The 20,173-nt window shown below is 41.6% G+C and overlaps 1 protein-coding gene across 2 annotated transcripts in view; it reads left to right on the top strand.

The window, feature by feature from the left end:
* Positions 1 to 20,173, top strand: part of DNAJC3 (DnaJ heat shock protein family (Hsp40) member C3) — a 79,522-nt gene that overhangs the window by 44,728 nt on the left and 14,621 nt on the right. For both annotated transcript variants that reach the window (XM_038387350.2, XM_038387352.2), the window contains exons 5-9: positions 6,091 to 6,243; positions 8,583 to 8,764; positions 11,291 to 11,410; positions 13,823 to 13,928; positions 14,012 to 14,132. In XM_038387350.2, coding sequence (XP_038243278.1) covers positions 6,091 to 6,243; positions 8,583 to 8,764; positions 11,291 to 11,410; positions 13,823 to 13,928; positions 14,012 to 14,132 — 682 coding nt within the window. The remainder of the gene's footprint in view (positions 1 to 6,090; positions 6,244 to 8,582; positions 8,765 to 11,290; positions 11,411 to 13,822; positions 13,929 to 14,011; positions 14,133 to 20,173) is intronic.

Here is a 20,173-nt window from a genome sequence, read left to right on the forward strand (position 1 = left end):
TCACCATTTGAACTCCAATGGCCCCTTAACCTCGCGGCCATATACAAGTTGGTGAATAAGCAATGAGAGGGATTTACACCTTCTCCAGGCGCTATCATTCTGGACTTTGTATCCGGCCTATAAAACACCCTCTGAACCTCTCTAGCCCTTGCTACAGGATGCTCAAAAAGAGCAAAAAGACTGGCATGATAAACATGCCAGAGACCGTTCCTTCAAAGTAGGGTACCAGCTCATGGTCTTAAAGGCGCTTCAGGCCCATAAAATGGAAGTGTCGTGGGAAGGGACATTCACGGTTCAGGAGCTCCTGGGAGCTGTTAATTACCTCATAGCATTCCCCACCTCCAACCGAAAGCCTAAGGTATACCATATCAATTCTCTAAAGCCCTTTTATTCCCAAGAATTAAAGGTTTGTCAGTTTACAGCCCAGGGAGGAGATGACGCTGAATGGCCTGAAGGTGTCTACTACGAAGGGAAAAGTGCTGGTGGCGTGGAAGAGGTGAACCTCTCCCTTGGGCGTATGCAGCGACAGCAGATCCAGGAGCTGTGCACTAGTTACGCGCTGACGTTCTCAGACACCCCAGGACTGGCTGAACGGGCATACCACTCCATTGACACAGATTATGCTCACCCAATTAAAGTCCAACCTTACCGGGTGTCTCATCAAGCTAAATCTGCTATAGAACGGGAGATCCAGGATATGTTACAGATGGGTGTAATCCACCCCTCAGGCAGTGCATGGGCATCTCCAGTGGTTCTAGTTCCCAAACCAGATGGGGAGATACGTTTTTGCGTGGACTACCATAAACTAAATGCTGTAACTCACCCCTACAACTATCCAATGCCACGCACAGATGAACTATTAGAGAAACTGGGACAGGCCCTGTTCATCTCTACTTTGGATTTAACCAAGGGGTACCGGCAGGTACCACTAGATGAATCTGCCAAGGAAAGGTCAGCCTTCACCACCCATGTTGGGCTGTATGAATTTAATGTACTCCCTTTCAGGCTGTGGAATGCACCCGCCACCTTCCAAAGACTGGTAGATGGTCTCCTAGCGGGATCAGGAGAATATGCAGTCACCTATCTTGACGATGTGGCCATATATTCGGATTCCTGGGCACAACACCTGGAACATCTACAAAAAGTCTTTGAGCGCATATGGGAGGCAGGACTAATTGTTAAGGCTAAGAAGTGTGAAATAGGGCTAAACAGAGTGACTTACCTTGGACACCAGATGGGTCAAGGAACTATCAACCCCCTACAGGCCAAAGTAGATGCTATCCAAAAGTGGCCTGTCCCCAAGTCCAAAGAAACAGGTTCAATCTTTCTTAGGCTTGGCCGGTTATTACAGACAATTTGTACCGCAATACAGACATATCGCCGCCCCACTGACAGACCTAACCAAAAAGAAACAGCCAAATGCTGTTTAGTGGACCAAAGAGTGTCAGAAGGCCTTTAACCAGCTTAAAGTGACACTCATGTCTGACCCTGTACTAAGGGCCCCAGACTTTGACAAACCGTTCCTAGTAACCACAGATGTGTCTGAGCGTGGTGTGGGAGCAGTTTTAATGCAGGAAGGACTGGATCAAGAATTCCACCCTGTAGCGTGTCTCAGCAAGAAGCTGTCTGAGAGGGAAAGCAACTGGTCAGTCAGTGAAAAAGAATGTCACGCCATTGTCTATGCTCTGGAAAAGCTACGCCGATATGTTTGGGGACGGCGTTTCCACCTGCAAACCGACCATGCTGCACTACAGTGACTTCATACTGCCACAGGAAATAACAAAGCTTATTTGGTGGAGTTTACCTCTTCAAGATTATGATTTTGACATCCAACACATCTCAGGAGCTTCTAACAAAGTGGCTGATGCACTCTCCCATGAAAGTTTCCCAGAATCAACTGGTTAAAATCGTCCTTGAGATGTGAAAAATATTGTTAGTCTTTATATACTTGGTAATATATTTAGAGGTGCATGTGTCTTATTAACTCTGTTTTTTCTAGAGCTCCGGGAAGAAATCCCAGCCAGCGTTTCACCCTATCTGTGATTTTGGGGGGGCGTGTCATAAATATAAAGGGAAAGGTAAACACCTTTAAAATCCCTCCTGGCCAGAGGAAAAACCCTTTCACCTCTAAAGGGTTAAGAAGCTAGGATAACCTCGCTGGCACTTGACCAAAATGACCAATGAGGAGACAAGATACTTTCGAAACTGAGGGGGAGGAAAACAAAGGGTTTTCTCTGTCGGTGTGTTGCTTTTGCCAGGATCAGAGCAGGAATGGAGTCTTAGAATTTAGTAAGTAATCTAGCTAGATATGCGTTAGATTCTGTTTTGTTTAAATGGTTGATAAAATAGCTGTGCTGAATGTAATGGATATTCCTGTTTTTGTGTCTTTTTGTAACGTAAGGTTTTGCCTAGAGGGATTCTCTGTGTTTTGAATATAATTACCCTGTAAGGTTTTTACCATCCTGATTTTAGAGGTGACTCTTTTACTTTTTCTTCTATTAAAATTCTTCTTTTAAGAATCTGAATGCTTTTTCTTTGATCTTAAGATCCAAAGGTTTGCGTCTGTGTTCACCTATGCAAATTGGTGAGGATTTTTATGAAGCCTTCCCCAGGAAAGGGGGTGTAGGGTTTGGGAGGATTTGGGGGGAAGAAAGACATTTCCAAGCGGGCTCTTTCCCAGTTAGACACTTGTTGGTGGCAGCAATACAGTCCAAGGGGAAAAAGGAAAATAGTTTGTACCTTGGGGAAGTTTTAACCTAAGCTGGTAAAAATAAGCTTAGGAGGTTTTCATGCAGGTCCCCACATCTGTACCCTAAAGTTCAGAGTGGGGAAGGAACCTTGACAGAAGTATAAGAGGGTCCTGGTGGGAGAGGAGCATTGAAGTTCTGGGGTCAGGAGGGATGGGGATCAGGTTAAAGAATAACTGGAGGATAAAGGACCAAACAGATCTGAGTACAGGCGCTGGAGAGTGTCTGTAACCCTCCACAACCCCTATCTCTGGCCCCTGCCAGTTCTGTTATGCCTCCCCCACTCTGTACACTTTCCCTCCATCTATCAAATTGCTTCAGGAAGAGGCATTTCTCTGGTACCTTCTGCTGCTGCTGGCACATCACTGGCAGCAGCTTCATATGTTGCTCTCTCATTGGGTGTGTAGCTTGTCCTTCAGACCCTCTAGTGTGCAACCCTCTAGTAACACCCACATGAATTTGCAGGAACCTGCACTCCACAACAAACTCCCTTATACTTCCAGTATACAGCCACCCATGCTGAACACCTCCAGTTGTGCAAAATTACTCTTTCAACATCAGGTCTAATCACAGCATTTTGTAGGTAGTAATAATAGATTAGATTTTTGGAAATAAAAAAAGTATTTCAGTGCATGAATACTTTTACGCTGCAGTTGTGACCTCTAGTGGCAGTAGAGGAATCAAAGGGCATGCATGTTATGGTAATCAGTATTTGACCTGGAAATATATATTAGAAACTTCTCTGTGTAGTGAAGCAAGTATGTGGCAGGTGAGAAGGATATATAAAGTTAAAACAAACCCTGTGAACAATACTCCTCTCACACAAGTTCCTGACGTTTACCTTTGTGTGTATTATATTTTTGTCAGATTTTGCTAAATCGTATGTGCTATGATTTTTGATTTCTGAAGTAGTTATGTAATCCTGAGAAGCTGAAATATGTTTCCAGTCCTAGCTTGAATTTTAAAGCCTATTGCTTCATTCATGCCTACTGGTAGAGAAGAGATTACACCAGTGCCTGTTTTTTTTTCTTGATGTCTTATTTATAACGCATCAAAAAGGCATTGTTTATATACTTGGTAGGGTCTATTCCTTGCTAAAGTAACCATGGAAAAGATACAGGTTTTGTTAACCTGACAAACAGTCTGCAAAAGGGAACATGTAAAATGCTTTCCCTCCCTTTTCCCTTTCTTCATCCCCATTCTTCACCCACCTTGAAGTCAGGCTCGTTTTGCTGGGTAATCCCAATACATATTAGGACTTGAAATAAAATAAATGATTCAGTGCAGAAAAATACTGAATTGGGATGTGTACTGTTTTGGAATGTCTGCATTGATAGAAATGTACTTGAGGATCATCCTGAGTTTTTAGCCGGTTGTATTCTATGATTTAATGTAGTTGGGGCCTTGCCAAAGCGCATAAAAAAACAATGGGATTTGGATCAGACCTTTAGTTTATATCACTAATCGACAACTCTTCTCTCACCACACAATATGATGGGCGGTTCTTGTGATCTCTGAAGCTTTATCCTTCCCCCTACCCATCTGAACTCTGTCAGGGATTGTTTGTGATTCCTCGCTTGCTTGTCCCTGCATTCAATTGGTAAAGGGAATGAGGAAGATTCACGGCTATTTCATTCTTGCTGGCTGTAGAGGAATTCCCTAATCATAACAAATTTTTTCAAACTGGGAGAATAAAAATATATTCTTTATGACCACAAGCCCAGAGTTCTTGTTGAGACCTCAGAATGTTGGAAGGAAAAACAAAATAACAATAGCAAACAAATTATATTTTTCTAATTTGTTCCAAAAACCTGATAAATTGATGACTAACTCTACCACTAAATCTCATTGATGGGTGACAATTATTTCTCTTCTTCAGAAAGTTTTTGGTTTTGGATACATTTCACCTAACTGCATTACCTGAGCAAATCAGTGTGTCTCACTTTGAATGATTACTTACCTCAGAAAAATATTTTACTTTTCTGTGGACTCAAAATAGTAATTTGATTCAACTGTTTGCCCAGTTTACACTACCGACAACTCTCCAAGTTGCTGCATTTGGATGGTGTTCTTTACTACCCTCTACTAAAGTCTTTTGTTTAGTGTTCTGCATAGAATGTTTGCTTGCCTTTTTTCCAATTACGTGATGTGTTTAGAGAAATGAATGTTTCCCAGCTAACGTAGTTGGCCTATTTTTTGGCAGGTGAGCCCAATCTCCCTACTGAGATAAAAGAGAAGGATATTGAGATTAGGGGAAGAATGAATGGGTCCAAAAGAGTTTTGCCATTGACTTCAGTGGGGTCAGGATTTAACCCTGGCCTCTGCCTTGGTGAATCTTTCTCAGGATTTAGGTAACAGAATAAAGAGGCCTCTTCTCCAGTGCAAAATGAAATGCGTCTGACATTGGGTTTGGATTCTTATATACTTTGGAGTATAACCTATGTGACTTAATGGCAAATGTGATCACATCCATCTGACATCATTGTGTAAAAATCCTGTTTTGTCATTGAGTGCTTTGGGACCACTCATCGTGATCATCCCTCTCCAGCTCTTGCTGTAGGCTATGATCTTCATTCCTGCCAAATGCAAAGCCCCAACCCCACGTATGGACAGATTTTTGGGATAAAAGGGACAGCCAAAATACATCCCGTCTCTTCAAACAATAAATTGTCACAGTAGTGTCCGAGAACCTGTATTGGTTGTTGTCTGGTCAGAAGGAGAGCGTCTGGGAACCAAGGGCCTTCAGGCTTTGTCTAAAAGAAGATTTATGTGAAGTCTGACATTTCTTAGTTTCCAGAGTCCAGGAGTTCTCAACTGACCCATATGATCCGTCCCTGGATTTAAAACATCTGTATCTATTGCTATGGCCATCCTTTCTACGGAGGTATTAAAATTGCATCTCTACAGTAACATTGAACTAGTCACAATAAATTCATTATGTAAATATACTTGATCTGCAGTGAGGCTTCTAATACATCAGACAGGCAAATCCTCTACTAACCTTGAAATACTGTATAAAAGAATCCTGTATTTTATGTCTGCCTAATGAGAGAGATGGATTAAGTAGAATACAGTTGAGAGGATATACTACATAGGATGAAGTGTCAAAGTGATGAACTTTTAGTATAGAGCAAAAGGAACTAGACTTTTCTGGATTATAACAGTTTATGCAGTGGCAAAGAAGTCTTTCATCCCAACTAGAAACATTTCCAAGGGAGTTTTAAATGATTCAGTTCACTTCAGTAGCATCTTTGGTTTGTTCTCCATGGTACAAGATGGTTAATAGAACAAAATCAGACCTCCAGCAACCAGAGTTCAGTCTCTCTTTTTGTTGTATTTACAGCTCAAATCTAATCCCAGTGATAATGAGGAAAAGGAAGCCCGGTCTCAGCTGATGAAATCTGATGAGTTGCAGAGACTGCGTTCACAGGCACTGTCTCTGTATCGTCAGGAGGATTACACGACTGCTATAAGTCTTCTTGATGGGATTCTAGAAGTAAGTTCTACAGGAAATATAATTGAAGAGAAATAAGAATTTCTATCTGTGGTAGATGTGTATGTTTCTTTTTTAACATAGAACTTTAAAGTCTGCACTGATGCAAAAACCTTGTGTTGCTGGCTGTATCCTACCAAACACTGTCAACTCCCATTGGGATCGTTGGGAGCTGAGGGTGGTCAACGTCGGGCAGGACAGAGCGCTAAAGAAAGGGAGATTGTGGATTTATGTTGAGGAATTGCTCCATTTTAACCTAGCCTTCTGGTATAGATGACTTTTTGTTAATACTTTTTTGTGCTTAAATTTCTTGTCCTTTCCCTCAGTCCAAAGTTCAGTATTCTTGGGACATGGTGGTTTGAATAGAATTTTACCAGTATGAAAAAGGTGTGTCGCATAATTTAAATTTTCTCAGTCATGCTGCAGTTATCCAAGAAACTCACATGCGTTGAACTTAGTACTAGTGTGTGTGTATATCCTCAGTGAGAACTGTGTACTTTCCTCACTTGGGGAGGTAGGGGAAACTGGTAAGAGAAAAGTAGTGAAGGATCAAAAAATAGTATGCAGCTAAACTACACACCGGTATCCATACGCACATCAGTATCCTCAGATACCTGAATTGTAGTGTCCAATCTTGTTATTTGACTCTTCAGTCAGTGGTCACATATTCAGATGTGGGCAACTCTAAAGTGTACTAGCATGCTGTTTTTCATTTTTTCTAAAAAATGCAAGAAAACATTAAAAGAAATTCCAGGCCAAGATTTTTACACGCATTCTGTTATGGTGCACAAAACATCTATGCATGACATGCATGTGATATAAGAAATACATGCGACAAAATTAATGTTGCTGAGAGATCCATAATTTTGAATGTTTTCACTCTTGTTTGACATTTAATGATGATGGTAAAATACTGATAATGCAGAATTGTCAGCCATTATCTGTACTCATTAAATTACACAAATTTGGAATAGAAACACTTAGATTTATGTAAATGTAACTTTTTTTGGGTCCAGCATTTAAGTTAAATACCAGAATTAATAATGATATTTTCTGTAAGCTAAAGATTGGGCATGCTTCCTTAATGATAGTTCATTACTGTGCTTCTGAGAAGTGTCGTTTATCTACAAAATAAATTACTCGTATTTGCCTTTATACTCAGTCTAGCTAGGACTGAAATTTTATAAATGAATCATGTACAATTCCCTGAGGAAGAATTTTAATAAATAAAAATGTGTATACTCAATTCCTAATTTAAAGTTTGATCTGGTAACCTAGTTGCATCTTGTAACTTAGTTGCACATACTCTCTATTGCTTTATTAAACATTTTAAATACAGTCTTCTGATATGTCAAAATATGTACACTGCTTTTATGTACCGTTGAAGTTGCTTTGTATGGATATTGCAGACAAATCCTTCAAGCCCAAAGCAGTAATAAAAGAATTAGTGGGTTATCTGTTGAAGGTAAATACAATTATATCTATATTACAATCATACTCTTATTTTGGTCATTATAACTATTCAGAGTAAGGTGCTATCTCCCTGAGTTCCCTTTGTTAGATGTAACAAAATGAGATGCTATTTGAGGGTATATCACATTAACTTCAATCATTTGTCAATTGTAGCGTTTATTTCATAACTGTAAAAGAGTCAAAGGGTGGGATGGGGGGGAGAGGGGGCCTGCTTTATGATTAAACCTAGCCCTGTAAAACTGAGAGTTAAGAAAAACATGAAATGTTTTGGTTTTGATGCCTTGTCATTTTTTGACAGCAAACCCCACCCCACATATTTATTACAGAAGGAGAAACTCATTTTTATATCGGGGAAAAACATTAACAGTTGATTATTCGAGAGATATGATTGTTGTCCCTCTCTAAACCTGTACTGCCAAAAGTATTAAGGACAGACCTGCATACCATGTTGATATAGAAGCCTCCTTCAGATGTCTATTTGGACAGTAGACACCTCAGCCATCACAATTCTTATCTTCCATAGTAATGGGGGGAAGTTGTAATAATTTAGGATTCCAGCCACCCTCCTTCAGGCTCTCACTGTCCCAGTTCTTTCCAGCAGTGCTGAGAGTTCAAGCATGCCTCCCTGAGTGGGCTCATCTGCTGGGTTACAAATCACATTTCTAAATAACTTGCCTTCTGTAATCTTTTGGAGGAATGGCTTTGAAATATCTCTGCTCTCTGGGAAGTGCATTGATGTTAAATTTCAAGCACTCTGCACATGACTAGAACACTGATCCATCACAAGAGGCAATATGAAATTAGGTAGTATTTAAAAACAAGTGAAATGCTTACAGATCAAAGTCTAGCTTTCATTTTGGTTTCTCAAGGTTTGCGTTTGGGATGCAGAGCTGCGGGAGCTTCGAGCTGAATGCTATATAAAGGAAGGAGAATCAGGCAAAGCCATTAGTGACTTAAAAGCTGCTACCAAACTGAAGAATGATAACACTGAAGCCTTCTATAAAATCAGCACAATATACTACCAGTTGGGGGACCATGAACTGTCACTCAGGTAAGTTTACTATTGTCTGTAATAGCAAAAATTAAAACACAAAGCCCAGCAAGGAAGTTCGACCCATCTGCTATAATGAATTGCATAATGAGTGAGTGATAGGATTAGTGCAGACACTTTTGTCAACATAGTCATGTGCAAGTACTCATTGGCCTATCTCTGTACAGTTCTTGTTTTGTTTCGGTGTTTTAGCACAAGATATCGTGCCTGGAACTCTGCATAAGATGTACACTAATAATTAAAATAACCTAATAAAGTCTGGTGTTTGTTGCATATCTATGGGTAGAGACTGCAGCTCCTCTAGTGGCTCAAAAAAAGCCAGCTAGTCTGTCAAACAAAAGAAAATGGGCACAGTGAAAAATGGTGAGAAAGGAGGAATTAATGAAGAATTGGCCAAGATTGGCCAGATTGGCCAAGAATGAACTGATCCAAATAGAGAAAGGCCTTCCATGGAGGGCTCTTGTGAATGTATTTAGAGAATGTTTCATGGACAGTCTCTAAGTGGAAAAACCTACTCTCATATGGATACAAATGAGACTTTGGTATTGAGATTGGAGACAGTCCAGAGAAAAGACCATGGTCATTGAAATACTTTGTGTATAGAGATCAAGGACTCCGTATGCGATCAACAGATACTTTGCTTTTCAGTACCATCTGTATTGTCTTCTCTCTTCTAGTCCCCAGATCATTCAAACCCCATCTGACTTGTACTCAGATTGAAGTTCATTCAGACCAAGTCTGGCTAGAGTTCAGCCTTTGTGCTCTTGTACTTTGACAAGCTTTGATGAATTCAGGGCAGTGAGAAGGCAATGTCCATTGCTTTCGCTCGGGTAATAAAAGCTGAATAGAGGGCATCATTAGAATCTTCTGGAAGAAAGTCTGCCCCCTGCTATCTGTCACACAGTACTTCTACTGAAAAGCAACTGCTGAGTTGGAGATGGGGGAAATTGAGAGAACAGGGAATTGCAGCTTTACTATCCTGAGCAATGTTCCCTCTAATTTTCAACAGGCTGTGTGTGCAAAAAATTTCTTCCGTGCAAATTTTTGTGCGTGCGGTGTTTTGCCATGTTGCGGGGTTTAGGATCTGTGTGCACGCGCACAGCTTAGAGGGAACAGTGATCCTGAGTTGTCTCTTTTTAGGTTTCTCTCCCTTCCTTATTAGTAGAGTGGATGTCGGAATGGATGGTTGAGGGCAGGGATTTTGGAAACCTCAAATGAGTGTGGTTTTTTACTTAAGCCTGGGTATTTCTTTCATGCCAGCATGGATCCCCTTCCAGCAGGTATGATATCTCTAAGGGTGAAGATTGTACCCCGTCCTGGTTCCCCACTTTTTTGAGTGACCTTGGATAGCTATACATCAGTGAACCCCACTTGTGGGGGTATGGATCAGCATTCACATCACACTCCCTGTCAGTGCCCGGGCCAGGGAAGCTAATGATCCAACAGGTGGACCAAATTCCATGATGAATCCTGGTCACAGGCCACCTGAGGCATGTTGTGCATATGCTAAGAAGACCACCCCACTTGTTCTCTTTTCTTCAAGTATAGCGAGATTATTTTGTCTCCTAGGACATTCAGGCCACATCAATTTTCTTCCCATTCATGGCCAAATCCAAGCTGTAAGTGCAATTAAGCAAAACACTGAAACATACAGTGGAGAGAAGTTATTCATAAAAGCAAAAAGAAGCATCTGCACTCACTTTTCTGGGATGTGAAAAGCGTGCTAGAGTGCGTCAGGAGATTGTTAGAAAGATAAAAGTTTTGTAGCTCTGGGACTTCATGAGTTAGGTTACTACTATTCCTCAGGCCCCCAAGTTCATGTCTGTTCCTCTGTTTGTCCCTTCCTCCTTAGGTCGTCTTGGCTTCATGCAGTAAGGACTTTACTTTGCTCTTAGAAGAGACATATGTCAGCATTTTCATTATCCTTTTGAGACATGACATAAGACATGACAGGATGACAGCTGTACCAATCCAAGACTTTCTTTATTAGACCACTGCATTTTGAGAATTTCAAAGAACACTGGTCTATTTTAAAATATAGTGCTTCTGCCGGATGGGTGCTAGGCAAATAAGCATTCTCTGAAGACATCTTTTGTCTCAAGTATCTGAGTCCCATCAGAGTGGTCAGTTCTGGTTTAGGAGGCGTATAATGTTTTTATGCTTACATGGACTGTAATGGTATGAGTGGAGTAAGAATATACTTGAAAATAAGTCATCAAAGATAGTTGTGACAAATAACTATCAAATGCCGGACAAAAAAGTTGAAAATATACACTAGAGAACAATCCATTGTAATATATAGTATAACTTTTATGCGGAGTATAAATTTCTGGCAACATAAAGTAATGGGGAAAAACGCTGTAAACTCAGGAGGATGGTTTTCATTAATTTTCACATGTTAACATGCTCTTGAGTGGAAGAGAGAATGCAATGCAGAAAAATTTGTCGCTCCAGACAGCTTTTTAAAAATACTGTCCTCTTCTTCTATTTGAAATCCCGTAATGTTTCTTTTTCCTACATGAAAAGTGAAGTCCGAGAGTGTCTGAAACTTGACCAGGACCATAAGCTGTGTTTTTCTCACTATAAACAAGTAAAGAAACTTAATAAGCAAATCGAGTCAGCAGAGGAACTCATCAGGGAAGGCAGGTAAGAGCTCTAGACATTTACTGAATGATACCAATGCTGACTCCTCCTGAAGCAGTAAAACTTCACAGGTTTGGAGATAGTTTGCTTTGTTTTGTGTTTGTCATGTGGGATTGAACACTGGGCACGGCCATGAGAATTTCAGTTTAAAAATAGACACCAACCCACGTGTACCATCAGTAGCATTTGTTCCTTATTGTTACCTGCTTCTTACTTATCCTGCTTCCCTTCCTACTCTCCATGGCCTATTGCCATTTTAGTTTGCTCTTTGCATGAAATAAATTATAAGATCAAGGCATGGACAATGTTTGTATTCAGCTCTCAAATGTCATAGTGCCATATAACTAATAAATAAAGATCAATGCTACTACAAATTGTCCCTTGATAATAGATGCACCAAGCAAATGCCCCATCCCAACCCTTAGATGTGATGAATAGTCTTTTTTTTTTTTAAATTTCTGCTCCTTGCTGCTTCTCAATTTTGTATGATTTACTGTCAAACACATAACCATAGTTGTGCTAGGTGCTATGTAAAGTGATAGAGTGGAGGTAGCTCTTCATCATTTATCTGGATTTCAAATGTGGTATGGTAGTAAATTTTTTTTTTTTAACTTTGAGGATGAAATCTGGAATACTTAAATTCTCAAATGTGCATTTCTTATACTTAGTAGTATGTGTGTAGGAAAACTAGTTTGCTTTACAGTACTGCAAAATGACAAAAAGCAAAATTTTATCAGCAGAGTTGCTGATAAATATTAAAAAAAAAATCAGTACACTTTTTGAGTAATTTTACTGGTTTACTGTGTGGCCTCTCTGGAAAGCTGTATGTGGCCATTCATTTCACCAGTAAATTCAAGTGTCAGTGCTGTTAATTTGCGTTAAATGTTGTCTTTTATTTAAAAGTGTATTTTAATGCATCAGTGTTTAAAAGTGGAGATCACAGCATATTTGCAAATAAAATATCACCACAGCCTTTAAATACATTTTTCATGAGTTTGTCATGATTCGGAAAGCAAGAAAATAATTACTGGAGCCTTGAAAGTTGCTATATATGTAATATGCTCAAACTTTTCTTCGAGATGCTAACACACACAACAAACAAAATTAAAATAACTCTCTGTTGGGATGCCAGCCTTAATTCATCCCAAAGTTGTTTGAAAGGGCCTGAGACCAGCTCACAATGAGGTGAGTAGTAATGTATTGTTTGAGCTCCCGAATCTAGGCACTATGTGATTAGTTAGAGACGGAATGGAAACTTTAACCCTGCACTTCCGTTTGTGTTTCAGAAAAATCTTACGTTTCAGACAAATGTTAGTTTCTGTGCATTTAAAAACATAAACCTTGGTTCAGCTCTTAAGCTGTTGGGAGTCACAGGAGCATGATAGTCACTCTCTTTTTGATTCACTTGAATTGTTCATCAAATGATGCTTTCATTCTGGAGCCTCCCTGAATATGAAAGTATGCAAAGGAGCATTGTCATGAACACTGCAGAAAAACAGACAAGCCACTGGAAATGTGATTTAACTAGTCATAACTTTATTAAGTAACATATCTGGGAACTCTCCAGCAATAACTCATCCAGTGCAGGTTGTTGTACCTGTGTAATCTGTTCCCCAACTAACCTGATCCCAGCCCATAGCTGGGACTCCACTGTCTTACCTTTATGGGAGGTTTAAGGGGGTTATCTTCTCATTGTACTGGACCTTAGGAGCATCAACTCCATGCCCACCTTCTTTAGGAGATGCCTTCTCCTAATCACGTCTAATACCACTTTTTCAGGGAACTAGACTCCCTCTTGAACAAGTACCTGCACTGGGCACCTGTTAAGTAGCAACAGTGTGAATTTTTCAACCTAACCTAACCACTGGATCCCTGGGCTGCTGAAAGGAAGGCAAAAAGGTCATTCTGCTTGGCCAAGCTGGCAGTGAGGGAAAAATTCTTTACATGATACCCACAGCAAGGCCCCAAAACTCTGTCCTCCTGTAACCCCAAGGCAGGGAGGGAGGAACTTTTCTTCCTAGTGCAGAATGGCGCTTCCAGGCGGGGGCGGGGGGAGGGCTTATAAACCTTCCCCTTTCCATGTGTGGGAGCTGATAGGCTTATGCTGCCTCTGTCCAACCAATCAACCAAAGAGCCTCCTCCTCTTCCTCTTCCTAAACCCATGAAGAGGGGATGGGGGTGTAGCTCTTAAAAGGACTAAGGGTTTTCTTTCTCCTGCTGGCCCAGGTACAGCCTCTGAGGCCGAGAGAGGTACTGCAAGGAGATTCACATCATCCCAAACAAAACAAATCGCCCAGTGATAGTTTCCAAGTTACTTTGTATGAGTTAATGATTTAATGACCACTGAAGAATTGATACAGTTGCTTAGAAAATAATTGTGTTTAAATACTCAGTTTATTTTCACAATTAAAATAGGTACACAGATGCCATCAGTAAATACGAATCTGTAATGAAAACTGAGCCAAAGGTCCCTATTTATACTACTCGTGCCAAAGAAAGGATCTGTCACTGCTTCTCAAAGGTAAAAAAAACATTTTTACCCTTGTGAGTAAATAGTATTTCACAAGAAAAACAAACACAAACATTTTTCCTTCCCCTTTTCAGAATGAGCAGTCTGCTGAGGCCATAAAAGTTTGCACAGAAGTTCTGCTGCTGGAACCAGCTAACGTGAATGCTTTAAAGGGCAGAGCAGAAGCCTATTTATTAGAAGACCAATATGAGGAAGGTAAAACTTTGACGTAATATTTATGGTTTCAAACTTTAAAGAATACTACAAGAACAACTCCTCCAGACCTATAAACAACTTCTGCTTAAGTGTTACGGGCAATCTTCACAAATGTTTGGATGCTACAATACGTTTTGTGGCATCCAATCAGTGCTGATACTGGTGGGTTTTTTTAACTGAATTGTTTTTAAGACAGCAGTACATGCCTATCTTTATCCTATGCAAAAACGTCTTAAAAGCCTATGATAAGCTAAGGGCAATTGAGGGCTTGTCTACAAGACACAGATAAGTGTGTCAGAGGAGTTCTTAACTTAATACTCTTAACTGCCCCATGTAGGTCTTGTTGGCATGCTCTGAAAAGTGCCAGGATTACATTAACGGATATTGGGTATCTTTTAGAACACACCAGAAGGGCCTACACAAGGCAGTTAAAGCACTTTACAAATCCTACCCAACTACAGTGGTTTGCTGGTGCTACGTAGACAAATCCTTAGATGGTTAGAGGTTTGATGTGACATATTGGAGAGATTGCAAAGACTAGATTTATTAAGCCTTCAAAGAAGAATTAGAAGAAACTTAATTGGAGTACAGTATTCAGCTTCCACTATGCCCTTGTCAATTTTGATGACCCCTTTCTTTCTTTTTATCCTGTCCCCAAATATGAAATAAGGGATACATAATGAAATTAGATGGCAATATAGAACTAATAAAGATAAATGATGTTTGATGCATCAGCCTGTGGAATTCACTGCCACTGGAAATAGTTACTGATGATGGATTTTTAAAATAAATGGATAACTTTATAGCCATTAATAACACTTCAAACTATGTAAAAGGAGGAGGTAATAAAATTTCATGGCTTGGTGAGCTAATTTCCTTTAGTGGGTATGAGGTCCCCATGCTGCCACTCCTTCAAATATAGCACAATATAACCTGCTAAATATAATCTGAATTTGGACTAATCTTCTGAAGTGTTGCTCAGAGGAGGACTGTGAATTGGGTTATAATGCCCAAGTAGCAGTGATTAGATTCAGTGCACTTGCATAGAGAATAGTTGGGCAGAAAGCTTACGGGAGGGGAGCATGCTTAGAATTAACATTCACTATATCTTTAAGAAGGTACAGTGTGCACTTTCTTCCAGTGCTAGGTTCACTGCACTCTGGTCATGCCAACAGGACTCCTGATTATGCCTCTCTTGAGGTCTGCAGCACTAATTGTTCCTATCCCTTCTACTTTCTTCACTAGAGAACTTACATGCCTGTATTTTTACTATTTGCAAAATCTAAAAAAGTTAGTCATTTTAAAAAAAAAGTGTCACTAACCTTTCTGTAACTGTTCTTTGAGATATGTTGCACGTGTCCATACCAATGTAGGTGTATACTTGCCCTGAGTACAGTTGCTGGAATTTTTCCCCTAATGGTATCCGTGGGTCGGCTCCCGTGCCCCCTGGTGCTTCATGCTCATAGCGCCAGTATAAAGGGCCCTGCTGACTCTGTGCTCCCTAAATTTCTTCTTACTGGCTGACTTCGATAAGAGGGGATGGAGGCTGGGTTTTGGAATAGACACATGCAACACATTTCAAACAACAACAGTTACAGAAATATTAGTAACTGTTCTTCTTTGAGTGCTTGCACATGTTCATTCCAATGTAGGTGACTCTCAAGCAGTTGCACAGGAGGTGGGCTTTGAGTTCAAGAACAAGCCGATTGCAAGACTGAATGGCCAAAGTTGGCATCAATCTCTGGCCTGCTGGGTGATGGCATAGTGTATTGAGAACATGTGCACCGAAGACCAGGTGACTGCCCTGCAGATGTCCTGAATAGAGACTTGTCCTAGGAAAGTGGCCAAGGAGGCTTGCGATCTTGTGGAATGAGTGGTCAGGTTAGCTAGAGGAAGAACACCTGAGCAGCTTGTAACATGCACGAATGTATGATGTAATCCGGGATGAGATTCTCTGGGTGGCGATGGGAAGGCCTTTCAGCCTCTCAGCTCTCGCTATGAGCAACTGCATTGAACAGCTTGGTTCTTGGTATATAGAATGCCAAGGCACGTTTAACATCTAAGGAGTGTAGATGTTGCTCCTCCCTGTTCACATGCGGCTTTGGGAAGAACACTGGTAGGAAGATTGCTTGACTGCAGTGGAATTGTGAAACCACTTTCGGGAGGAACACTGGGTGCGGATGCAGCTGCACCTTATCCCTAAAGAGGATTGTATGTAAAGGCTTCGATGTGAGGACACAGATTTCCGAATCCCTTCTGGCTGAGGTGATGGCCACTAAGAAGGACACTTTCCAGGAGAGATGAACCAACGAGCACGTTGCAAGCAGCTCGAACGGGGGAGCCATAGTTTTGATAAGACAAGGTTTAGGTCCCAGGGAGGAATAGGCTTTCTTACCTGGGGGTATAACCTCTCCAAGCCTTTAAGAAAACTAATAATCATCTCATGCAAAAAAAACAGACTGGTGGTTGACCTGGGGATGGAAGGCTGATGTCGCTGCTAGGTGAACCTTGACTGAAGAAATAGCCAGACTCTGTTGTTTGAGATGCAAAAGGTACTCTAACATAGTTGCAATGAGGACTGTGTGAGCAGAACTCTGTGTTGGGAGGACCCGATGGAGAAGTGCTTCCATTTTGCAAGGTAAGTAGTCCTGGTGGAAGGTTTTCTACTGCCTAGCAGGACTCCATGGACTTGCTTGGAGAAAGCTTGCTCCTCAAGGTTCAGCCATGGAGCTTCTAGGCTGTCAGATGAAGAGAGCTGAGGTTTGGGTGGAGAAGCCGATTGGTCTTGGGAGACCCAGGAATGGGCCATCAAGAGGCCTAAAAGGGTGCCGAATCAATGCTGCCTGGGCCGTGCCCGGGCTATGAGAATTACCCGTGCACAGTCCCACTTAATCTTCATCAGAACCTTGCGTATCGTCTGTATGGGGGAAAGGCATAATACACGTGATCTATCTATGATAGCAGGAAGGCATCCATAAGAGACCTTGGGCTGTGGCCTTGCAGGGAACAGAACTGGTTCCTATTGTTGTAGGTAGCAAACAGGTCTATAAGGGGAGTCCCCCACCACTGGAAAATGCCCTCTGCAATGTCTGGCCAAAGGGACCATTCATGGTGAGAGAAGAAAGATGTGCTCAGGTAATCTGCCAGCTGGTTCTGCTTTCCCAGTTGGTATGATGCCTTAAAATGGATTGAATGTGTTATGCAGAACTCCCATAGCTGGATTGCTTCCCGGCATAAGGGGAAGGAGTCAGCTCTGCCCTGCCTGTTGATGTAGAACATGGCAGTCATGTTGTCCAGGAGAACTGAAATTACTTTGTTCATAATGTGGGGCAGGAATGCTTGCCAGGCTAGACAGACTGTCCTGAGCTTTCTTACATTGATATGAAGAGAGAGCTCTTCTGGAGACCATAGGCCTTAAGTCTTGAGGGCCCCTAAGTGGGCTCCCCAATGCTGACACATCCGAGACTAGAGAGTGGGGCCACAAAAAGGGCACTCCTGCACAGACCATGCAGTTGTTCAGTCACCGAGTCAGTGAACCAAGGACTTGAGCGGGCATAGTGAGCACTGAATCTAGATGATTCTGGGTAGGTGAATACACCCTGGCCAGCCACATTGGGAGAGGTCTGAGAGACAGCCTCATGTGTTGCAGTACATAAGTGTATGATGTCATGTGGTCCAGAGGACTCGGACGTTTTTGAGCTGTTGTGACCTGGTGGGTCTGAAAGGACCTTATCAAAACTGTAATTGTCTGAAACCAGCCTTCCAAAAGGAAGGCTCTTGCCTGAATGGAGTTGAAAACTACACCAATGAACTCTATCCTCTCTACCAGGATAATGGATTTCTGTGTCTTTATCAGTAGGCCTAGGACCCAGAAGGTTAATTGGATGAGATGGATGTTGGATTCCACTTGAGCTCTTGACTGGCCTTTGACTAGCCTGTTGCCGAGGTATGGGAAGACATGCACTCCCTGTTTCCTGAGGAAAAGCTGCCCCCACTGCCATACATTTGGTAAAAACCCGCGGAATGGCTGACAGGCCGAATGGAAGCACTGCAAACTGGTAATTTACTTAGTTCACGACAAATTTTAGGAAACTTCTGTGGCCTCAGAAAACCGATATGTGGAAGTATATGTCCTCTAAATTGAGGGTGGCATACCAATCCCTCTGCTCCAGAGAGGGAATGATGGAAGCCAGAGAGACCATGTGGAACTTTAAGTTCTTGAGATAGCGGTTGAAACAACGCAGGTCTAAGATAGGTCTGAGACCACCCCTAGCTTTCAGGATTAGGAAATGACAGGAATAGAACGTCCTTTCATCTGAAGTGATGCAAAATCTCTTCTACGGTTCCCACCCAAAGAGGGGATTGGACTTCTTGTACCAAAAGTTGCTTGTGAGAAGGGTCCCTGAAGAGGGAGAGTGGGAAGTCAGGATAGACACAGACTGGAGGGTGTAGACCACTTCTATTGTGGTGAGTACCCAAGGGTCTGAAGTAATGAAAGTCCAGGATCTGAAGAAGTGGGACAAGCAGTTCGAAAACAGGGGTAATTGGATCCAATATTGCGGAGATTGAGTGGTCTACCTCAAGCATTTTGTCAAAAGGAGTGCTTCAAGTTCCCTGACTGTCTAGGGGTGGCCTGCGTCAGCCCTGCAGAGGTCTTGGAGGGTTTGTTGTACCTCCAGGGGAAAATCCGATGACTGCAACCATGAGCTTCTGTGTGTGGTCGCTGCTGTGGCCACAGAATCAGCTACATCCAGGCCACCTGCTTTAGTAAGTCTTGGTAAGCCTTGTGGTCATCTTGCAGAGGGGACACACCCAATGCCACCACAGCCTCATCTGGGGAAGAGGCTAGGACTGGCTGAACAGTCACCCACCCCACCCTTTGTATCAGCTGGGACCTGTGGGGCCTATTCTTGAGGCTCAGTGCCGGGTTCGGTACCGGAGTCTGGATCTGGGGGTCTCATGGCGAGGTACGAGAGGTGCTCTGCTTTATACCGGCCGTACAAGTGCACAGCACCAGAGGGCACTGGAGCCAACCTGACAGATACCACTAGGAGAAAATATTCCAGCAACTGTGCTCAGGGCACGCTCACATTTAGAGTGGAATGGACACGTGCAAGCACTCGAAGAAGAAAATGTTTTACTTTAAACTCTTAGTTGATAGCAGTATACTGTAGATGCACTTGGCATTCAGTAAAAATGAGCAATCTGTTACACCAAGTCTGTAATATTCATTTGTAAGAAATTTATGATGGGACATACCCTTTCATGTTCTATGGAGCAAATTAATTACACTGGTGCTTAGCATTATCGGGCAATAAAGCAGTGTAATGGAGAAGTCCCTGCATTTTCATTATCCTCAGCAGATGCAGAAGTGTATATATTATGGGCTGGTATAGCCTGCTGTGTTTTTAAGTGACTGGACAAATATTAAGCAGCGGCAAAGTGCTTTGGTTCAAGTGACAAATCAGTGGGGCTAGCAGATGACCTAGCCATACAAGAATGAATAGAAATCTTATTTGTGCTTTGTTTGTATAAGATAGTGTGAATCACTGGGGCATCAGACGTATTCTTTCTAGCTTTTGTTTTTGAATACCTTACTTGAAACAAAATCACACTCTTGTCAAGTGTCTAATATAAATTGGCTAGCACCTCCTGCTGTCTTGCACAGAAACAGCAAAAAGATAAACGTAACACCTGCTGAGAAATAACATCTGCTTGAAAATAATCTTGATGCAAAGACTTTTCTTACTTAGGAAACGTAAGAGTCTTAGACCTATAATGAGACTCTCAAGATTATACCACCGTGAAGGGGAAAATGTTCATTACACATAAAATGCAAATTAGGCCTACTGAAGAATATTAAAATTTAAAGTCTAAGTATTTCATTTATTACTTTATGGCAATAATTCAATTTTCTTATGAAGAAATGCTTTGTTCTTCTAAAAGAAGAAATCAAATTTAGAATACTCTAATGCCCCAGTAATTCAACATGCTATCACTTATGAACAAAGCACAAAACAAACTGCATACCTCTTCAAAGT

The sequence above is a fragment of the Dermochelys coriacea genome, chromosome 1 (genome assembly GCF_009764565.3).
Source record: "Dermochelys coriacea isolate rDerCor1 chromosome 1, rDerCor1.pri.v4, whole genome shotgun sequence".
In the NCBI taxonomy this organism is placed as follows: Eukaryota; Metazoa; Chordata; order Testudines; family Dermochelyidae; genus Dermochelys; species Dermochelys coriacea.